Source organism: Microcaecilia unicolor, chromosome 9 (assembly GCF_901765095.1).
Source record: "Microcaecilia unicolor chromosome 9, aMicUni1.1, whole genome shotgun sequence".
Classification (NCBI taxonomy): Eukaryota; Metazoa; Chordata; class Amphibia; order Gymnophiona; family Siphonopidae; genus Microcaecilia; species Microcaecilia unicolor.
The window spans coordinates 109,055,141-109,071,022 of NC_044039.1; the positions used below are offsets into that span (position 1 = coordinate 109,055,141).

General features: G+C 42.8%; 1 protein-coding gene across 2 annotated transcripts in view; it reads left to right on the forward strand.

Annotated features, from left to right (window-relative positions):
* Nucleotides 1-15,882, forward strand: part of RALGAPA1 (Ral GTPase activating protein catalytic alpha subunit 1) — an 882,008-nt gene that overhangs the window by 672,158 nt on the left and 193,968 nt on the right. For both annotated transcript variants that reach the window (XM_030214290.1, XM_030214291.1), the window contains exons 37-38: nt 6,968-7,126; nt 11,282-11,409. In XM_030214290.1, coding sequence (XP_030070150.1) covers nt 6,968-7,126; nt 11,282-11,409 — 287 coding nt within the window. The remainder of the gene's footprint in view (nt 1-6,967; nt 7,127-11,281; nt 11,410-15,882) is intronic.

Genomic DNA, 15,882 nt, shown 5'->3' on the forward strand with positions numbered 1-15,882 from the left:
TTCTGGTAAGCGTAGGTACAATCCTCCTTCTTGACAGCCTGCGGCCCAGGCTAAGCCCCAGCGCGCTCGCTCTCGTCAGCAATGTGCGCCTCAGCAAGGCCCCTCGGCTCCCCAGCAAAAGCAAGGGACGAGCTTTTGACTGGCTCCAGCAGAGCAGAGCCGACATCCAAGTGTCAGTGCCGGGTGACCTACCAGTCGGAGGGAGGTTGAAAGCTTTTCACCAAAGGTGGCCTCTCATAACCTCCGATCAGTGGGTTCTTCAAATAGTCCGGCAAGGATATACCCTCAATTTGGCCTCAAAACCTCCAAATTGTCCACCGGGAGCTCAGTCTTACAGCTTCCAACACAAGCAGGTACTTGCAGAGGAACTCTCCGCCCTTCTCAGCGCCAATGCAGTCGAGCCCGTGCCATCCGGGCAGGAAGGGCTGGGATTCTATTCCAGGTACTTCCTTGTGGAAAAGAAAACAGGGGGGATGCGTCCCATCCTAGACCTAAGGGCCCTGAACAAATACCTGGTCAAAGAAAAGTTCAGGATGCTTTCCCTGGGCACCCTCCTCCCCATGATTCAGGAGAACGATTGGCTATGCTCTCTGGACTTGAAGGACGCCTATACACACATCCCGATACTGCCAGCTCACAGACAGTATCTGCGATTTCAGCTGGGCACACGTCACTTCCAGTACTGTGTGCTACCCTTTGGGCTCGCCTCTGTGCCCAGAGTGTTCACGAAGTGCTTGGCTGTAGTAGCAGCAGCGCTTCGCAGGCTGGGAGTGCATGTGTTCCCTTATCTCGACGATTGGCTGGTGAAGAACACATCCGAGGCAGGAGCTCTACAGTCCATGCAGATGACTATTCGCCTCCTGGAGCTACTGGGGTTTGTGATAAATTATCCAAAGTCCCATCTTCTCCCAGTGCAGAAACTCGAAGTCATAGGAGCTCTGCTGGATTCTCGGACGGCTCGGGCCTATCTCCCAGAGGCGAGGGCCAACAACTTGTTGTCCCTCGTCTCGCGGGTGCGAGCGTCCCAGCAGATCACAGCTCGGCAGATGTTGAGATTGCTGGGCCACATGGCCTCCACAGTTCATGTGACTCCCATGGCCCGCCTTCACATGAGATCTGCTCAATGGACCCTAGCTTCTCAGTGGTTTCAGGCTGCTGGGGATCTAGAAGACGTGATCCACCTGTCCACGAGTTTTCTCAAATCCCTGTATTGGTGGACGATTTGGTCCAATTTGACTCTGGGACGTCCTTTTCAAATTCCTCAGCCTCAAAAAGTGCTGACTACGGATGCGTGTCTCCTGGGGTGGGGATCTCATGTCGATGGGCTTTCACACCCAAGGAAGCTGGTCCCTCCAGGAACGCGATCTGCAGATCAATCTCCTGTAGTTGCGAGCGGTCTGGAACGCTCTGAAAGCTTTCAGAGATCGGCTGTCCCACCAAATTATCCAAATTCAGACAGACAACCAGGTTGCCATGTATTACATCAACAAGCAGGGGGGCACCGGATCTCGCCCCCTGTGTCTGGAAGCCGTCAGCATGTGGCTCTGGGCTCGCCGTCACGGCATGGTGCTCCAAGCCACATATCTGGCAGGCGTAAACAACAGTCTGGCCGACAGGTTGAGCAGGATTATGCAACCTCACGAGTGGTCGCTCAATTCCCGTGTAGTACGACAGATCTTCCAGGTGTGGGGCACCCCCTTGGTAGATCTCTTCGCATCTCGAGCCAACCACAAAGTCCCTCAGTTCTGTTCCAGGCTTCAGGCCCACGGCAGACTGGCATCGGATGCCTTCCTCCTGGACTGGGGGGAAGGCCTGCTGTATGCTTATCCTCCCATACCTCTGGTGGGGAAGACTTTGTTGAAACTCAAGCAAGACCGAGGCACCATGATTCTGATTGCTCCTTTTTGGCCGCGTCAGATCTGGTTCCCTCTCCTTCTGGAGTTGTCCTCTGAAGAACCGTGGAGATTGGAGTGTTTTCCGACCTTCATCACACAGGATGAAGGGGCGCTTCTGCATCCCAACCTCCAGTCTCTGGCTCTCACGGCCTGGATGTTGAGAGCATAGACTTTGCCTCTTTGGGTCTGTCAGAGAGTGTCTCCCGCATCTTGCTTGCTTCCAGGAAAGATTCCACTAAGAGGAGTTACTTCTTTCTGTGGAGGAGGTTTGCCGTCTGGTGTGACAGCAAGGCCCTAGATCCTCGCTCTTGTCCTACACAGACCCTGCTTGAATACCTTCTGCACTTGTCTGAGTCTGGTCTCAAGACCAACTCTGTAAGGGTTCACCTTAGTGCAATCAGTGCATACCATTACCGTGTGGAAGGTAAGCCGATCTCAGGACAGCCTTTAGTTGTTCGCTTCATGAGAGGTTTGCTTTTGTCAAAGCCCCCTGTCAAGCCTCCTACAGTGTCACGGGATCTCAATGTCGTTCTCACCCAGCTGATGAAACCTCCTTTTGAGCCACTGAACTCCTGCCATCTGAAGTACTTGACCTGGAAGGTCATTTTCTTGGTGGCAGTTACTTCAGCTCGTAGAGTCAGTGAGCTTCAGGCCCTGGTAGCCCAGGCCCCTTACACCAAATTTCATCACAACAGAGTAGACCTCCGCACTCACCCTAAGTTCTTGCCAAAGGTTGTGTCGGAGTTCCATCTGAACCAGTCAATTGTCTTGCCAACATTCTTTCCCCGTCCTCATTCCTGCCCTGCTGAACGTCAGCTGCACACATTGGACTGCAAGAGAGCATTGGCCTTCTATTTGGAGCGGACACAGCCCAACAGACAGTCCGCCCAATTGTTTGTTTCTTTTGATCCCAACAGGAGGGGAGTGGCTGTGGGGAAACGCACCATATCCAATTGGCTAGCAGATTGCATTTCCTTCACTTACGCCCAAGCTGGGCTGGCTCTTGAGGGTCATGTCACGGCTCATAATGTTAGAGCCATGGCAGCGTCGGTAGCCCACTTGAAGTCAGCCACTATTGAAGAGATTTGCAAAGCTGCGACGTGGTCATCTGTCCACACATTCACATCTCATTACTGCCTGCAGCAGGATACCCGACGCGACAGTCGGTTCGGGCAGTCAGTGCTTCAGAATCTGTTCGGGGTTTAGAATCCAACTCCACCCCCCTAGGCCCATGGTTTATTCTGTTCCAGGCTACACTCTCAGTTAGTTGGATAAATTGTTAGGTCAATCTCAGTTATGTCCTCGCCGTTGCGAGGCCCAATTGACCATGGTTGTTGTTTTGAGTGAGCCTGGGGGCTAGGGATACCCCATCAGTGAGAACAAGCAGCCTGCTTGTCCTCAGAGAAAGCGAATGCTACATACCTGTAGAAGGTATTCTCCGAGGACAGCAGGCTGATTGTTCTCACATACCCGCCCGCCTCCCCTTTGGAGTTGTGTCTTCCCTTCTCTTTGTCTTGCTACATATGAGACTGGCCGGCACGAGCCGGTTTCGGGTGGGAAGATGGCTGCGCATGCGCGGCGCGCGAGGGCTAACAAAGGCTTTTGCTAGTGAAGATTCCGATTGGAGGGGCTGCCGTGGACGTCACCCATCAGTGAGAACAATCAGCCTGCTGTCCTCGGAGAATACCTTCTACAGGTATGTTGCATTCGCTTTATCTACAGCTTCATGCCAGCATACATGACTGAGTTAATTGACCTACCAATTAGAAACCTGGTGGAAACAACAAGAAACCCTCCATTACCCCAGATGTAAAGGTCTGAAATACAAATCGTCATATACGCCTCCAGCTTCTCCTTCTTAGGCACCTGACGCTGGAACGCACTAACAAAAGACCTAAAACTCACATACAACTACCTCAACTTCTGGAAAAACCTAAAAACACACCTCTTCAGGAAGTTCCTCCACTCTGCGACTTCATAACTTAACCACTAAAAACATCCAAAAATAACCTCAAAAATGGAACACAATTGTCAGCATTCGTTGTCTAGGTATGGTCCTGGGTCCAGTCCGTAGAGGCAGTGGGTTTTCAATAATGCACAATCCACACGGGTTTGGATAGAAAGTATATTATATTTGCATATATAGACTCACAGCACTTAGTACAGGTAACTATTACAATGCTGTATCTGTGTGTGTTGGTTTAGATGGGAATCAATGAGAGAAAGGTAAGAATGGAGGTGGATGCAGAGAAAGAGAGAAGCCTTGAGGTAGGGCTGAAGATGTGTGTGTGCAGAGAAAGAGCCTAAGAAAGCAGAGCCATGTGCTCTGAGAGAGAAAGCTTTGGGGAAGGACTGAAGGAGAAAGGGGGGCCAGATACTGGGGCTCTGGTGGCTGAAGATGTGTGTGTGTAGAGAAAGAAAGAAAGAAGAACTGCGAGCCCAGAGCCATGTGCTCTGCTCTCTCTATATATATATCTGACAGGAACAGAGAGGGATCAAAAAACTTCTTTTCTTCCCAGCCTTTTGTTTGCCAGCTCTTTCCTTTACAAACTCCAGTTTAATTTCCTGATGCAAGGAAGGTAACCATTTTCACAGGTTTTACTCTTTGAAGTCCCTAGTTTTGGAGTCTATCTGTCTGACTTTCTTTGTTCTCAGAAAGCCCTGCTCCCAGATGCCCAGAGAGGGCAAAAGTATGTTAATCAGGGGTAATTGAGAAACAAAAGGGCTAGCAGGCAGCTGGGCAGCATTTGGTCCATCTGCCATCCTCAGAGCTGCCTGAGGGAGGAGGGAGTTATCAGAAGCTGGTTTCATAATCCTGACATCCAGCAATCCTGACAACGATATATACCTCACTCCCATAAAATACTACCTATCCCTCCCAAATGCTTTGTAAACGCAATCTACACTACTACTGATCGTTGGCATTAAGTAATCCACAACAACTAACTGACATTCTATAATCCGCCTCTGTTGTAATATGTAAGCCACATTGAACCTACCAATGGGTGGGAAAATGTGGGATACAAATGCAATAAATAAATAAAATAAATACTGAAAATGTGAATACAAAACCATTGATCCTATGGGAAAAGGGGAGTTAGGTTCCTGTGTGACCCTGTTCACTGTACATGTTTGCTACCTAATACCATAAACTCGTCATTTTGTGTACTCTTCTTGTAAATAACAGCTTACTTATTGTGCATTTTATATACTGTTTTTAAGAAAATACAAGTACAGTATATATAGTTTTTTGGTGTAACAATACTGAGCTCTATGAGCATCCTTATGGGAATACACTTTCATTTGCACTTGCACTACACTGTGCATGGCTGTGAATAGCGAAAATGGGTTACACTTTATTTTGTGTGAAGAAGTGAATCCATGAATACTGAGCATGTGGATAGCGAAAACGGACTGTACTGCAGTAAAACATGTGGACTTAGAACTCTCTATCCATTTCCCTATTTTTTAAAAATTTCCTATTTCAAGGAAAGCTTCCGTAACTTCTCAGGAAATTCACTTTAATAAACCCTCTATCTACTTGGCCATTCTTTTAAAAATTTGGAGGTTTTAAGCTCTTTTGGTTATTCTTGAAGCATCCTAAGTTGTGTTAATAGGAATCCATTCAAAATGTTTAATTTTAGAGAAAAGTAAAACATAACTGTAATAACTGTTCTTCAAAAGTAGTATGGCCTTGGATGTATTCGTCTTATTGCCTTCCATACTGGGAGCTGAATGTTTGGTCTCTCCTATTTCAGGATGGACCAGTTGACCCTTTGTGCTGTATCTTAAGAACGAGCTTTCTAATTATAGAACTCTGCAAATTTTTAATAGGAACCATGTCAAAGGCTAAATGATTCATCCGTGTGAATCATAAAAGTGCTATGTTTGAAGAACAGTACTCCTGGGGGAATTCTGCACACAATATTTTAAAATTCTGCATTGTTAGCGTTTTTGCACAGAATTTTCTAAGGCCTGAAATTCCCTCCTGCCTTTTCTTTCCTCAGGCTCCAGCTTTCCCAGTTCCATCTCTCATTCCAATTGCAGTTCTCTCTCCCTCTGACTCCCAGCAAGACCCCTAATTCTGCCCCTAAAGTCTTTTCCCACATGCAGTACCCCACGTCTCATTCTCCCCCCTCAGCACACACCCCCACTTCTCATTCTTTCTCCTCCTCTTCCCAGTTATCATTGTCTCTTTCACCCTTCCCACAGCACACCATCAAGCTTGATTTCCTCCACCCCCATGACGCACTCAGCTTTATCTGTCCCTCTCCCCCCCCTTAATCCCCAGGGCACTCTCAGGTTGCTCGCTGCCCCTCCCACCCTGCCCGGGGCACACACTCAGCTTGCTCGCTGTCCCCTCCCACGCTGCTCACGCACACTCAGTTTGCTCGCTGCCCCTCCCACCTTTCCCAGGGTGCATTCTCAGCTTATTCTCTGCCCCCTCCCACCCTGCCCGGGCACACACTCATCTTGCTCATCCTGCCCCTCTCCCTCCCTATAGCACTCATCTTACTCTGCCCCTCTCCTTCTGTGCAGGCATCCGCTGTTCTCTTCCCCTCCTCTGCCAGCCTAGATCCAACCATGTATGTGAACCACAGGGCTGTAGGGAGGCCCGCAGAGTTCACATACACATTTGGGTGTTAGCTGGCAGAGGCAGCTGGCAGAAGTAACCAGATGTGCAGTTGTTCTCTTGCTCTTCCTGCCACGTGATCTTTGTGGGGGAGGGGAAGAGAACAGCTGATGCCGGCAGTTTCGCATACTTCTGCACAACAAGTGCAGAATTCTGCACGTTCTGTGGGGGTAGGGAATTCTGCACAAATTTTGCACTGTACAGTTGTACAGAATTCCTCCAGGAGTAGAACAGTAACAGGTAAGTAATTATTCTGCAGTACTTTAGCTTCTTATGTACAGTACTGTGTATAATGTGAGCACAGAAAGCAAGGTTTGTGTACGGAACCCTTCAATTTCTTGTCGATTTTGTCATATGACTTTAATATGTTATTTCAACAGTTAACTGCAGTACTATCAAGTGAAATTATATTCCTTATCCTGTTTTGACTTGTTTTTAGTTGAGACACTTAGGAAATGATGAAGTGCACATTGTCTGGTCCGAACACACTCGGGACTATAGAAGGGGAATTATTCCTACAGAGTTTGGTGATGTCCTTATCATCATCTATCCAATGAAAAACCACATGTACAGTATCCAGATCATGAAAAAGCCAGAGGTGAGATTCATTTTGTCTTTCTGTTATAAGTAAGATTTTCTCACATTTTTAAGTGATGTTGCAAACAGTATAGATAGTCAAGGATGAAAATAAAAATGCAGAAGTATAACAGGTTTTGAATCCTACTATGTCTCTTTAACACTCTCAATTGAGTACTGTTTAGAGAATGAAAAGAATACAGTGCAGGAAAAGACAGTGTTTATTTTAACCAAAGTTTGATCTTTAACTCTTCAGTCGTTCACTGCTCTTTGGGGAACCTGAGGTAGGCAGCAATATTCTCTAGTGAACAGTGGTCACAACAACAAATATTGCCTTTCAAATTAAGAATCTCATCCTGATTGTCGAACATAGCTTTGCCACATCAGGACCTGGACAGCTTGCCCTCATCGATGAAACCATGATTTCTGTGTTACATCAGAAAATTCTAGAGGAGAACGTCAGGCAATCGGCTCTGAACTGAAACTGAGCCAAAAATGACTGAAGAAAAGATTTTGTATTTTTGGATTGGCCAAGTCAGAGTTCCAGCCTAAGCCCTATTGAAATGTTGTGGCAAGAACTGAAGTGGGTTGTTCATACAAGAGAGCCCTCAAATGTCACAGACTTAAAACAGTTTTCTATGGAAGAGCAGGCCAAGTGAACTCAAACATGTGCCATCAGTTACTGAATGAAGGTTCACGTGTTGTGGCAAGAACTGAAGTGGGTTGTTCATACAAGAGAGCCCTCAAATGTCACAGACTTAAAACAGTTTTCTATGGAAGAGCAGGCCAAGTGAACTCAAACATGTGCCATCAGTTACTGAATGAAGGTTCACGTATTTTTTCACAAGGATACTTAATAAAGCTTTCATTGAGCAGATAATAAAGAAAGACAACTCCACTGAATAAGCAAACAAAAAGGATATATTTTAATTATCAGTGTTTTAGATCAGGATTTGAGTATAAATTTTATGATCTACATTTTAGCACACTTCCTCATAAATATAAGTCATACTGGGAAAAGACCAAGGGTCCATCGAGCCCAGCATCCTGTCCACGACAGCGGCCAATCCAGGCCAAGGGCACCTGGCAAGCTTCCCAAATGTACAAACATTCTATACATGTTATTCCTGGAATTGTGGATGTTTCCCAAGTCCATTTAGTAGCGGTTTATGGACTTGTCCTTTAGGAAACCGTCCAACCCCTTTTAAAACTCTGCTAAGCTAACTGCCTTCACCACTTTCTCCGGCAACGAATTCCAGAGTTTAATTATATGTTGGGTGAAGAAAACGTTTCTCCGATTTGTTTTAAATTTACTACACTGTAGTTTCATCGCATGCCCCTTAGTCCTAGTATTTTTGGAAAGCGTGTACAGACGCTTCACATCCACCTGTTCCACGCCACTCATTATTTTATATACCTCTATCATGTCTCCCCTCAGCCGTCTCTTCTCCAAGCTGAATAGCCCTAGCCTCCTTAATCTTTCTTCATAGGGAAGTCGTCGCATCCCCGCTATCATTTTAGTCGCCCTTCGCTGCACCTTTTCCAATTCTACTATATCTTTCTTGAGATGCGGCGACCAGAATTGAACACAATACTCAAGGTGCGGTCGCACCATGGAGCGATACAACGGCATTATAACATCCTCACACCTGTTTTCCATACCTTTCCTAATAATACCCAACATTCTATTCATTTTCCTAGTCGCAGCAGCACACTGAGCAGAAGGTTTCAGCGTATTATCGACGACGACACCCAGATCCCTTTCTTGGTCCGTAACTCCTAACGTGGAACCTTGCATGACATAGCTATAATTCGGGCTCTTTTTTCCCATATGCATCACCTTGCACTTGCTCACATTAAACGTCATCTGCCATTTAGCCGCCCAGTCTCCCAGTCTCTTAAGGTCCTCTTGTAATTTTTCACAATCCTGTCGCGATTTAACAACTTTGAATAACTTTGTGTCATCAGCAAATTTAATTACCTCGCTAGTTACTCCCATCTCTAAATCATTTATAAATATATTAAAAAGCAGCAGTCCTAGCACAGACCCCTGAGGAACCCCACTAACTACCCTTCTCCATTGTGAATACTGCCCATTTAACCCCACTCTCTGTTTCCTATCCTTCAACCAGTTTTTAATCCACAATAGGACATTTCCTCCTATCCCATGACCCTCCAATTTCCTCCATAGCCTTTCATGAGGTACCTTGTCAAACGCCTTTTGAAAATCCAGATACACAATATCAACCGGCTCCCCTTTGCCCATATGTTTGTTTACTCCTTCAAAGAATTGTAGTAAATTGGTCAGGCAAGATTTCCCCACACAAAAGCCGTGCTGACTTGTTCTCAGTAATCCATGTCCTTGGATGTGCTCTGTAATTTTGTTTTTAATAATAGCCTCTACCATTTTCCCCGGCACTGACGTCAGACTCACCGGTCTATAATTTCCCGGATCTCCCCTGGAGCCTTTTTAAAAAATGGGCGTTACATTGGCCACCCTCCAATCTTCCGGTACCACGCTTGATTTTAAGGATAAGTTGCATATCACTAGCAGTAGCTCCGCAAGCTCATTTTTCAGTTCTATCAGTACTCTAGGATGAATACCATCCGGTCCAGGAGATTTGCTACTCTTCAATTTGCTGAACTGCCCCATTACATCCTCCAGGTTTACCGTGAAGTCAGTAAGTTTCTCCGACTCGTCCACTTGAAATACCACTGGATCCCATACAGGAGGAATTCAGAAGTGAGCAAGAGTATGGTAGGATACAGCCAGTGGAAAAGCATGGGGTGAGAGCACTTGAAGAGAAATGATAGACATAAAAGAGGAGGGAATAAGCTGAAAGTGCATCACTGTCCTATGCTGATGAAACTTCCATGCAAGCTGGTTAGGCTTTGAGAAGATCCGTGGGTAGGCTCTTTTTTCAACTGCAAATTTTCTTTATTCTTTTAACTCCTAATTAGTAGACTATAAACAGAACAGACACAGCAAATGTCCTGAAGATCAAGGGTGCTAATAAGGGAGTAGGAATGGGAAAGAGATGGAAGAGAAGTGTGTGATAGAGGGGTCTGCTGCTTTCTAAGGAAAAGAACAATGCAGCAAGTACAAGAACTTTATATGATAAAGTGACAATGCTGGTAGGGTCACTCATCGATTGAGCACGTGAGCAACAGAAAGAAGGTCTCTCTCTTTCCATCTATGTCTATATCTGCATATGTGTGTCTCCATCTATGTTTGTCTATCTGCATCTGTGTGTTTTTCCTTCTGTTTCTCTCTCTCTCTCTCTCTCGTCCTTTATCCTCCATGTGTTTTGTGTGTTTTTATTTATTTATTTATTTCTTTGGTAAGGACAGAGTTGGGTAAAAATTGTCCTTTGAAATTTGAGGTAGTAATAAAACTACCCAGGTGCATAATTTAGCCAGTGAATAGAGCAACATTTTCAGTTCAGATAACTGCTTAGTTACCTTGGCAAATTCCTTTGAAAATTGTAATTATACTTCTCACACCATGTATATCCCTTTAAAGCACCAGAGAGAGCTAAATATCTGTTTTATGTTTTGATTAGCAAAGGAGTGGAGGAGTGGCCTAGTGGTTAGAGCACCAATCTTGCAATCCAGAGGTGGCTGGTTCAAATCCCGCTGCTGCTCCTTGTGATCTTGGGCAAGTCACTTAACCCTCCATTGCCTCAGGTACAAACTTAGATTGTGAGCCCTCCTGGGACAGAGAAATATCCAGTGTACCTGAATGTAACTCACCTTGAGCTACTACTGAAAAAGGTGTGAGCAAAATCTAAATAGATAAAATAAATAAATATAACAGACCTTTCTGGATTTATAACCTGGACATAGTGCCCAAAAAAATATAAATCTCATATCTTAGAATGGTCTACCCTTTTCACCTTTGAACATGTCAGTCAGAAGCCTAAAGGAAGGGATGGCAGTTCTTTGAGGTTTGTGTAGAGTTGTGGCAGCTTTTGAAAAATTAATACTTTTTAGTGCTTCTCTTTTCCATAGTAAAGGTTCTCTCTTTTATAATGGCTTCTGATTTTGTCAGTGTAGTAGATTTTACTTTAAAGCATACACAGGATTTAGAATTGATAAATCTCTAAAGTATTTCTTTATTCAGGCTCATTCCTTGATGTTAACCTATTGGTCTGACTGAAAACCTTTTCTTTCTCAGGTTCCATTCTTTGGTCCTCTCTTCGATGGCGCTATAGTAAATGGAAAAATTCTCCCTGGTTTAGCTCAAGCTACAGCTATCAATGCAAGCCGAGCACTGAAGTCACTAATCCCTTTGTACCAAAACTTGTATCCTTTTCTGTGTTTATAGCTATAGTTTGGGCAGTTCTAATACTGGATGCCACCATTTAGGGACCCAAAGGTCGTGTGATTGGAGCTTATTCTATTAAAAAAAAAAAACCTAGGCGTCTTAGTTCTATTATAGAATAGTAGTGTAACCTGGTATCGTAATGCCTAACATTTAGGCCCCTGCACTTAAACTAGCCATAGTGCTAACATAAGTGCAAATACCTGAATGTGGCAGGTACCCGTGTCCCTGGGAACACTTCCTATTATCCACCCATGCTCCACCCTTTTAATGCCTCCTTGCAAATACATGCTATGTAAGTTAAACAGGTATTTGCAGAATAGCGCTTACACTTTTTACATTTACGCATATATGTACAATTCTAAAAATCTGCATGTGTAACACACACGTAAATGTGAACACCTAGGTTATAGAGTTGCCATTTTTGTGCTTATAGTAAAATCCCTCATTGCCCAGAAGCTTGTAATTGGGAATGTGGAATAGATTTTTGGAGTGAAATTACCCTCCACCAAGCTGTTCATTTATGGGTGTTCTTGTGATGCAGGGTTGAAGTAAGGTTGGGGAGTGAACTGAAATAACTAGCATTAATTTTAATCATTAGCCAGCTAAGTTTAGCTATCCGCGTATTTCATCTGGCTAGATGTAAGAACATTTTCAGCTGCAACTTAACAATTTTAATGTGTGTTTTTATCTTCCAAAATAGCTGTTACAAATCAGTAGTGATCCTGTTAACTAAAAAAAAAAAAAAAAAACTTTGTTGAATATTATCTCCATGAAATTAGGTTGCATTTCTTTTCTTTTCTTTTCTTTTCATTTGCATACTACACCAAAATAATATTTAGATATATAGGAATCTTTTTTTATGGGAGCACGGAGTGAAGCACAACAAGATGGGGTGCCCAGGTATGATTTGAATGTAATGTTAATTGTAGACTTGCACATTAACCAGAGTGAAATGGGCAACTAAAGCAACGTGAAGTTTGTTCTACAAATTACGAATAAGACTTCCATGTATTCCAAAATCAGCAGGTAAGCACAGAATTTGAATGTGTTCTGTAAACCGCTTTGGGCACATCCACACTTCCTTTAAAAGTTTTCCATGGCATGTTAATATATTGGGGTGAAGGGGAGGTTTGGTTTAGTTTTTTTGGTGAAACAGAGAGTAAGTTCACACATAGATAAAAGTGAAATATATAGCCCAAATTCCTCATCCTTCCTATTCTGTGATCATATTACAAAATTGACCATACAACCCCATCTGCTCTCTTGTCATTTCACTTCTTATCTCCTCTGTAATAAGCTGGTATCAGTGATAGCTATGCTTCATTGATCTTACTTATTGGCATTTTTTATACTCCTTTTTTCATTGTGTAAGTTTTTGTGCAAATTGCATTTCAGGTTTTTATTTTCTGCCAGGTTCAGGCAGAGGTTCAGTAGTCACAGAGCAAGGTTAAATCTTTTAGCCAGATTAAGCCATCTGTGTGTATGAATCCTCTTTTGTGTGACCTAAATCCACGAGACACCAAATAACTCTGGCTGTGTTAATACTGTGACACATATCAATAAGAGAATTTAAATAATAGCATAATGTTTTGTTAAATATAGAAACACCTAAATTGGGTTATTCTAGTATAAAATACTTGAATGTGAGTGAGTTGACAGTTGCACATTGGTGGTGTTTATGCTAATAATTGGAATTGTCTATGTTTTTTCACTACACATTTATTCCATCATTCTTTTTATGTTTTGATGAGACAAATCAGCTCAAAGTAGAAAATTCTTACTGCTTGGAGACTCTATTATCAGAGGCATTAACGTGGGTCCCAACCAAGTGAAATCTCTTCCAGGATTCTCTGCTACCAGAAGTACCAACCAGTTACTGAATGTGGTCAGAGAAGAGAGTAAGGATTTTAATACTGATATTGTAATCCACCCGGGGACAAATGACCTGGCCAACAATAGCAAATTTAGATCACAGAGAGTGTTCCAGAAGCTTGGGGGAAGGACCCAAGTCTTTGGTTCAGACCAGCAGCTTTTTCTGAAATACGTAACTGTAGTTTCTACATATGGAAAGAGAGGAAAGACTGCATAAAGCAGAGAAGTTCAATTAGTGGCTCGAAGCCTGGCGTCAAGAAGATTTTAGATACATAGGAGGAAGGCTGTACTATAATGATTGGGCTACATCTTTCTGTGACAGGAAAAAGGATCCTTGGGGAGAAATTCAGACAGTATGTTTCCAGACATTTAAACTAGAGAGTGGGGATGCCAAAAGAGAGCAAAGGAAATCAGAAAGTTACCTCTAGCAAAACATGACAGCAGTGGGGAAGGTAATGTTAATATAGAAAACCATCTAAACAATTCACTCAACACATGGAAAGCAATGAGCACAAATGCATGTAGTATGAGTAAAAAATGTTCAAGATTTGCAGGCCCTGATGTTCAAGGCAGACTTGGATATTGTTGCTGTTACAGACACATGGTTCAATGATTCCCATATATGGGATGCAACCATAGTAGGCTATAATATTTTAGGAAGTGTGGGGAGGACCGAAGAGGTGGAAGAGTGACACTGTATGTGAAAAACAATATCAAAGCAGCTGAAATACAGGAATCCTGATAAAAAGAAGAAGCGATGTGGATCATCCTGGAAAGAGAAGATGGAACCTTTATTTACATGTGTATCTGCAGACCTCTGGTACAAATGGATAAGCTGGACAAGTATCTGATCGAAGATATCCATAAGCTTGGAATAAAAGAGGAAGTGCTGTTACTGGGAGATTTCAACTTGCCTGGTGTGGATTGGGATGTCCCATTGGCAGAATCAAAAAGAAGCAGAGAGATTATGGATGCTTGCCAAAGTGCTTTGCTCAGACAAAGGGTGACAGAACCCATGAAGGAAGGGGTGACACTGGATCTAGTACTTACAAATTGAAAAAGTGTTTCCAACGTCCAGATGGGTTCCCACCTAGGCAAAAGTGATCATCACAAGATATGGTTCGATATAAGAGCTAAAGTGGAATGTAGACATACAAAACTCAAAGTACTGGATTTCAGATCTGATGATTTTGGTAAAATGAAGGAGTACCTGAAGAAGGAGCTAACAGCATGGGTAGACATAGGAGAAGTAGAAAGACAGAGGTCCAAGCTGAAAGCTGCTATAAATATTTTAACAAATCTTTCAGAACAATCTTGTAGAAATTTTAGGATTCTGGTAAAGGTGCATGCTTTCTCTGCAGAGACTGGCTCCAAACCAGACAGACATTATGTTGTGTATGAATGAGGTTACCTTTGTTTTGCGTTTTTATTCTATTCTGTTTTATTGTTTTAATATAGCTCGCCTTTCACTTTTTCCTGTTTAAATTTTAGTTCCATTTCTGAAAATTTATCTTTTCCAATTTTAAATTGTAAACCACCTTGATTTTGTTTAAAAGTGGTAATTAAGTTTTAATAGTCACAAACAGAAGGAAAAAAAACTCCACAGATGGAGAACGCCAGGCATAAAACAGTAGAGAAACAAAGAGGAGCCTATCGCAGATGGTGTCCAAAAACTTCTTTATTATAATATTCTTCAGAAACAATAAAGGAGGCCCGACAGGACTCGTGTTTCGGCTCTACCAGCCTGCATCAGGGGTCTGAAAAATTACAGAAAATACGAGCAATAAAGCTCTAAACTTATAGAGATAATACTTAAAAATATATGTATATAACAAAGAAAGGGAGTTCATACCTAGAAGTTTGTGATGTGATATACGTATTCCCAGATTCATCATTAAAAAAAAAAAGTCTCCTATTGACAATACAAAACATGTTTAAAATTTTAACAAATGCATTTATACTTAAGGCACATAAAAAATGACATGAGGATCATAAAATTGTAAAGTGACAGCAAGGGAAACATGATAAATTACTGTCATAGCATCATAAAAAGACAGGAAATTTGCTGTTTGTAAAAATAGCAAGCTTTCTTTGCTTATAGAAATCAAACAAAATAAAACATGGAAAAGAAAATAAGATGATACCTTTTTTATTGAACATAACTTAATACATTTCTTGATTAGCTTTCAAAGGTTGCCCTTCTTCCTCAGATCAGAAATAAGCAAATGAATCCATTCATTTGCTTATTTCCGATCTGAAGAAGAAGGGCAACCTTCGAAAGCTAATCAAGAAATGTATTAAGTTATGTCCAATAAAAAAGGTATCATCTTATTTTCTTTTCCATGTTTTATTTTGTTTGATTTCTATTGATAACCTTTAAGAGTGGACTAACACGGCTACCACACCTCTTTGCTTATAGAGATGGTGATAAGCCTGTGAGCAGTTACTAACCGATCCTCATAGCCCTTCAATAGATCCTCACAGCCCTTTAACAGAGCCTCTTGTTCTTTTTTTTTTTTTTTTTTTAATTTGTATGCAGTCTTTATTAAACAATTGTCAGGACAGCGTCACAGAGTACA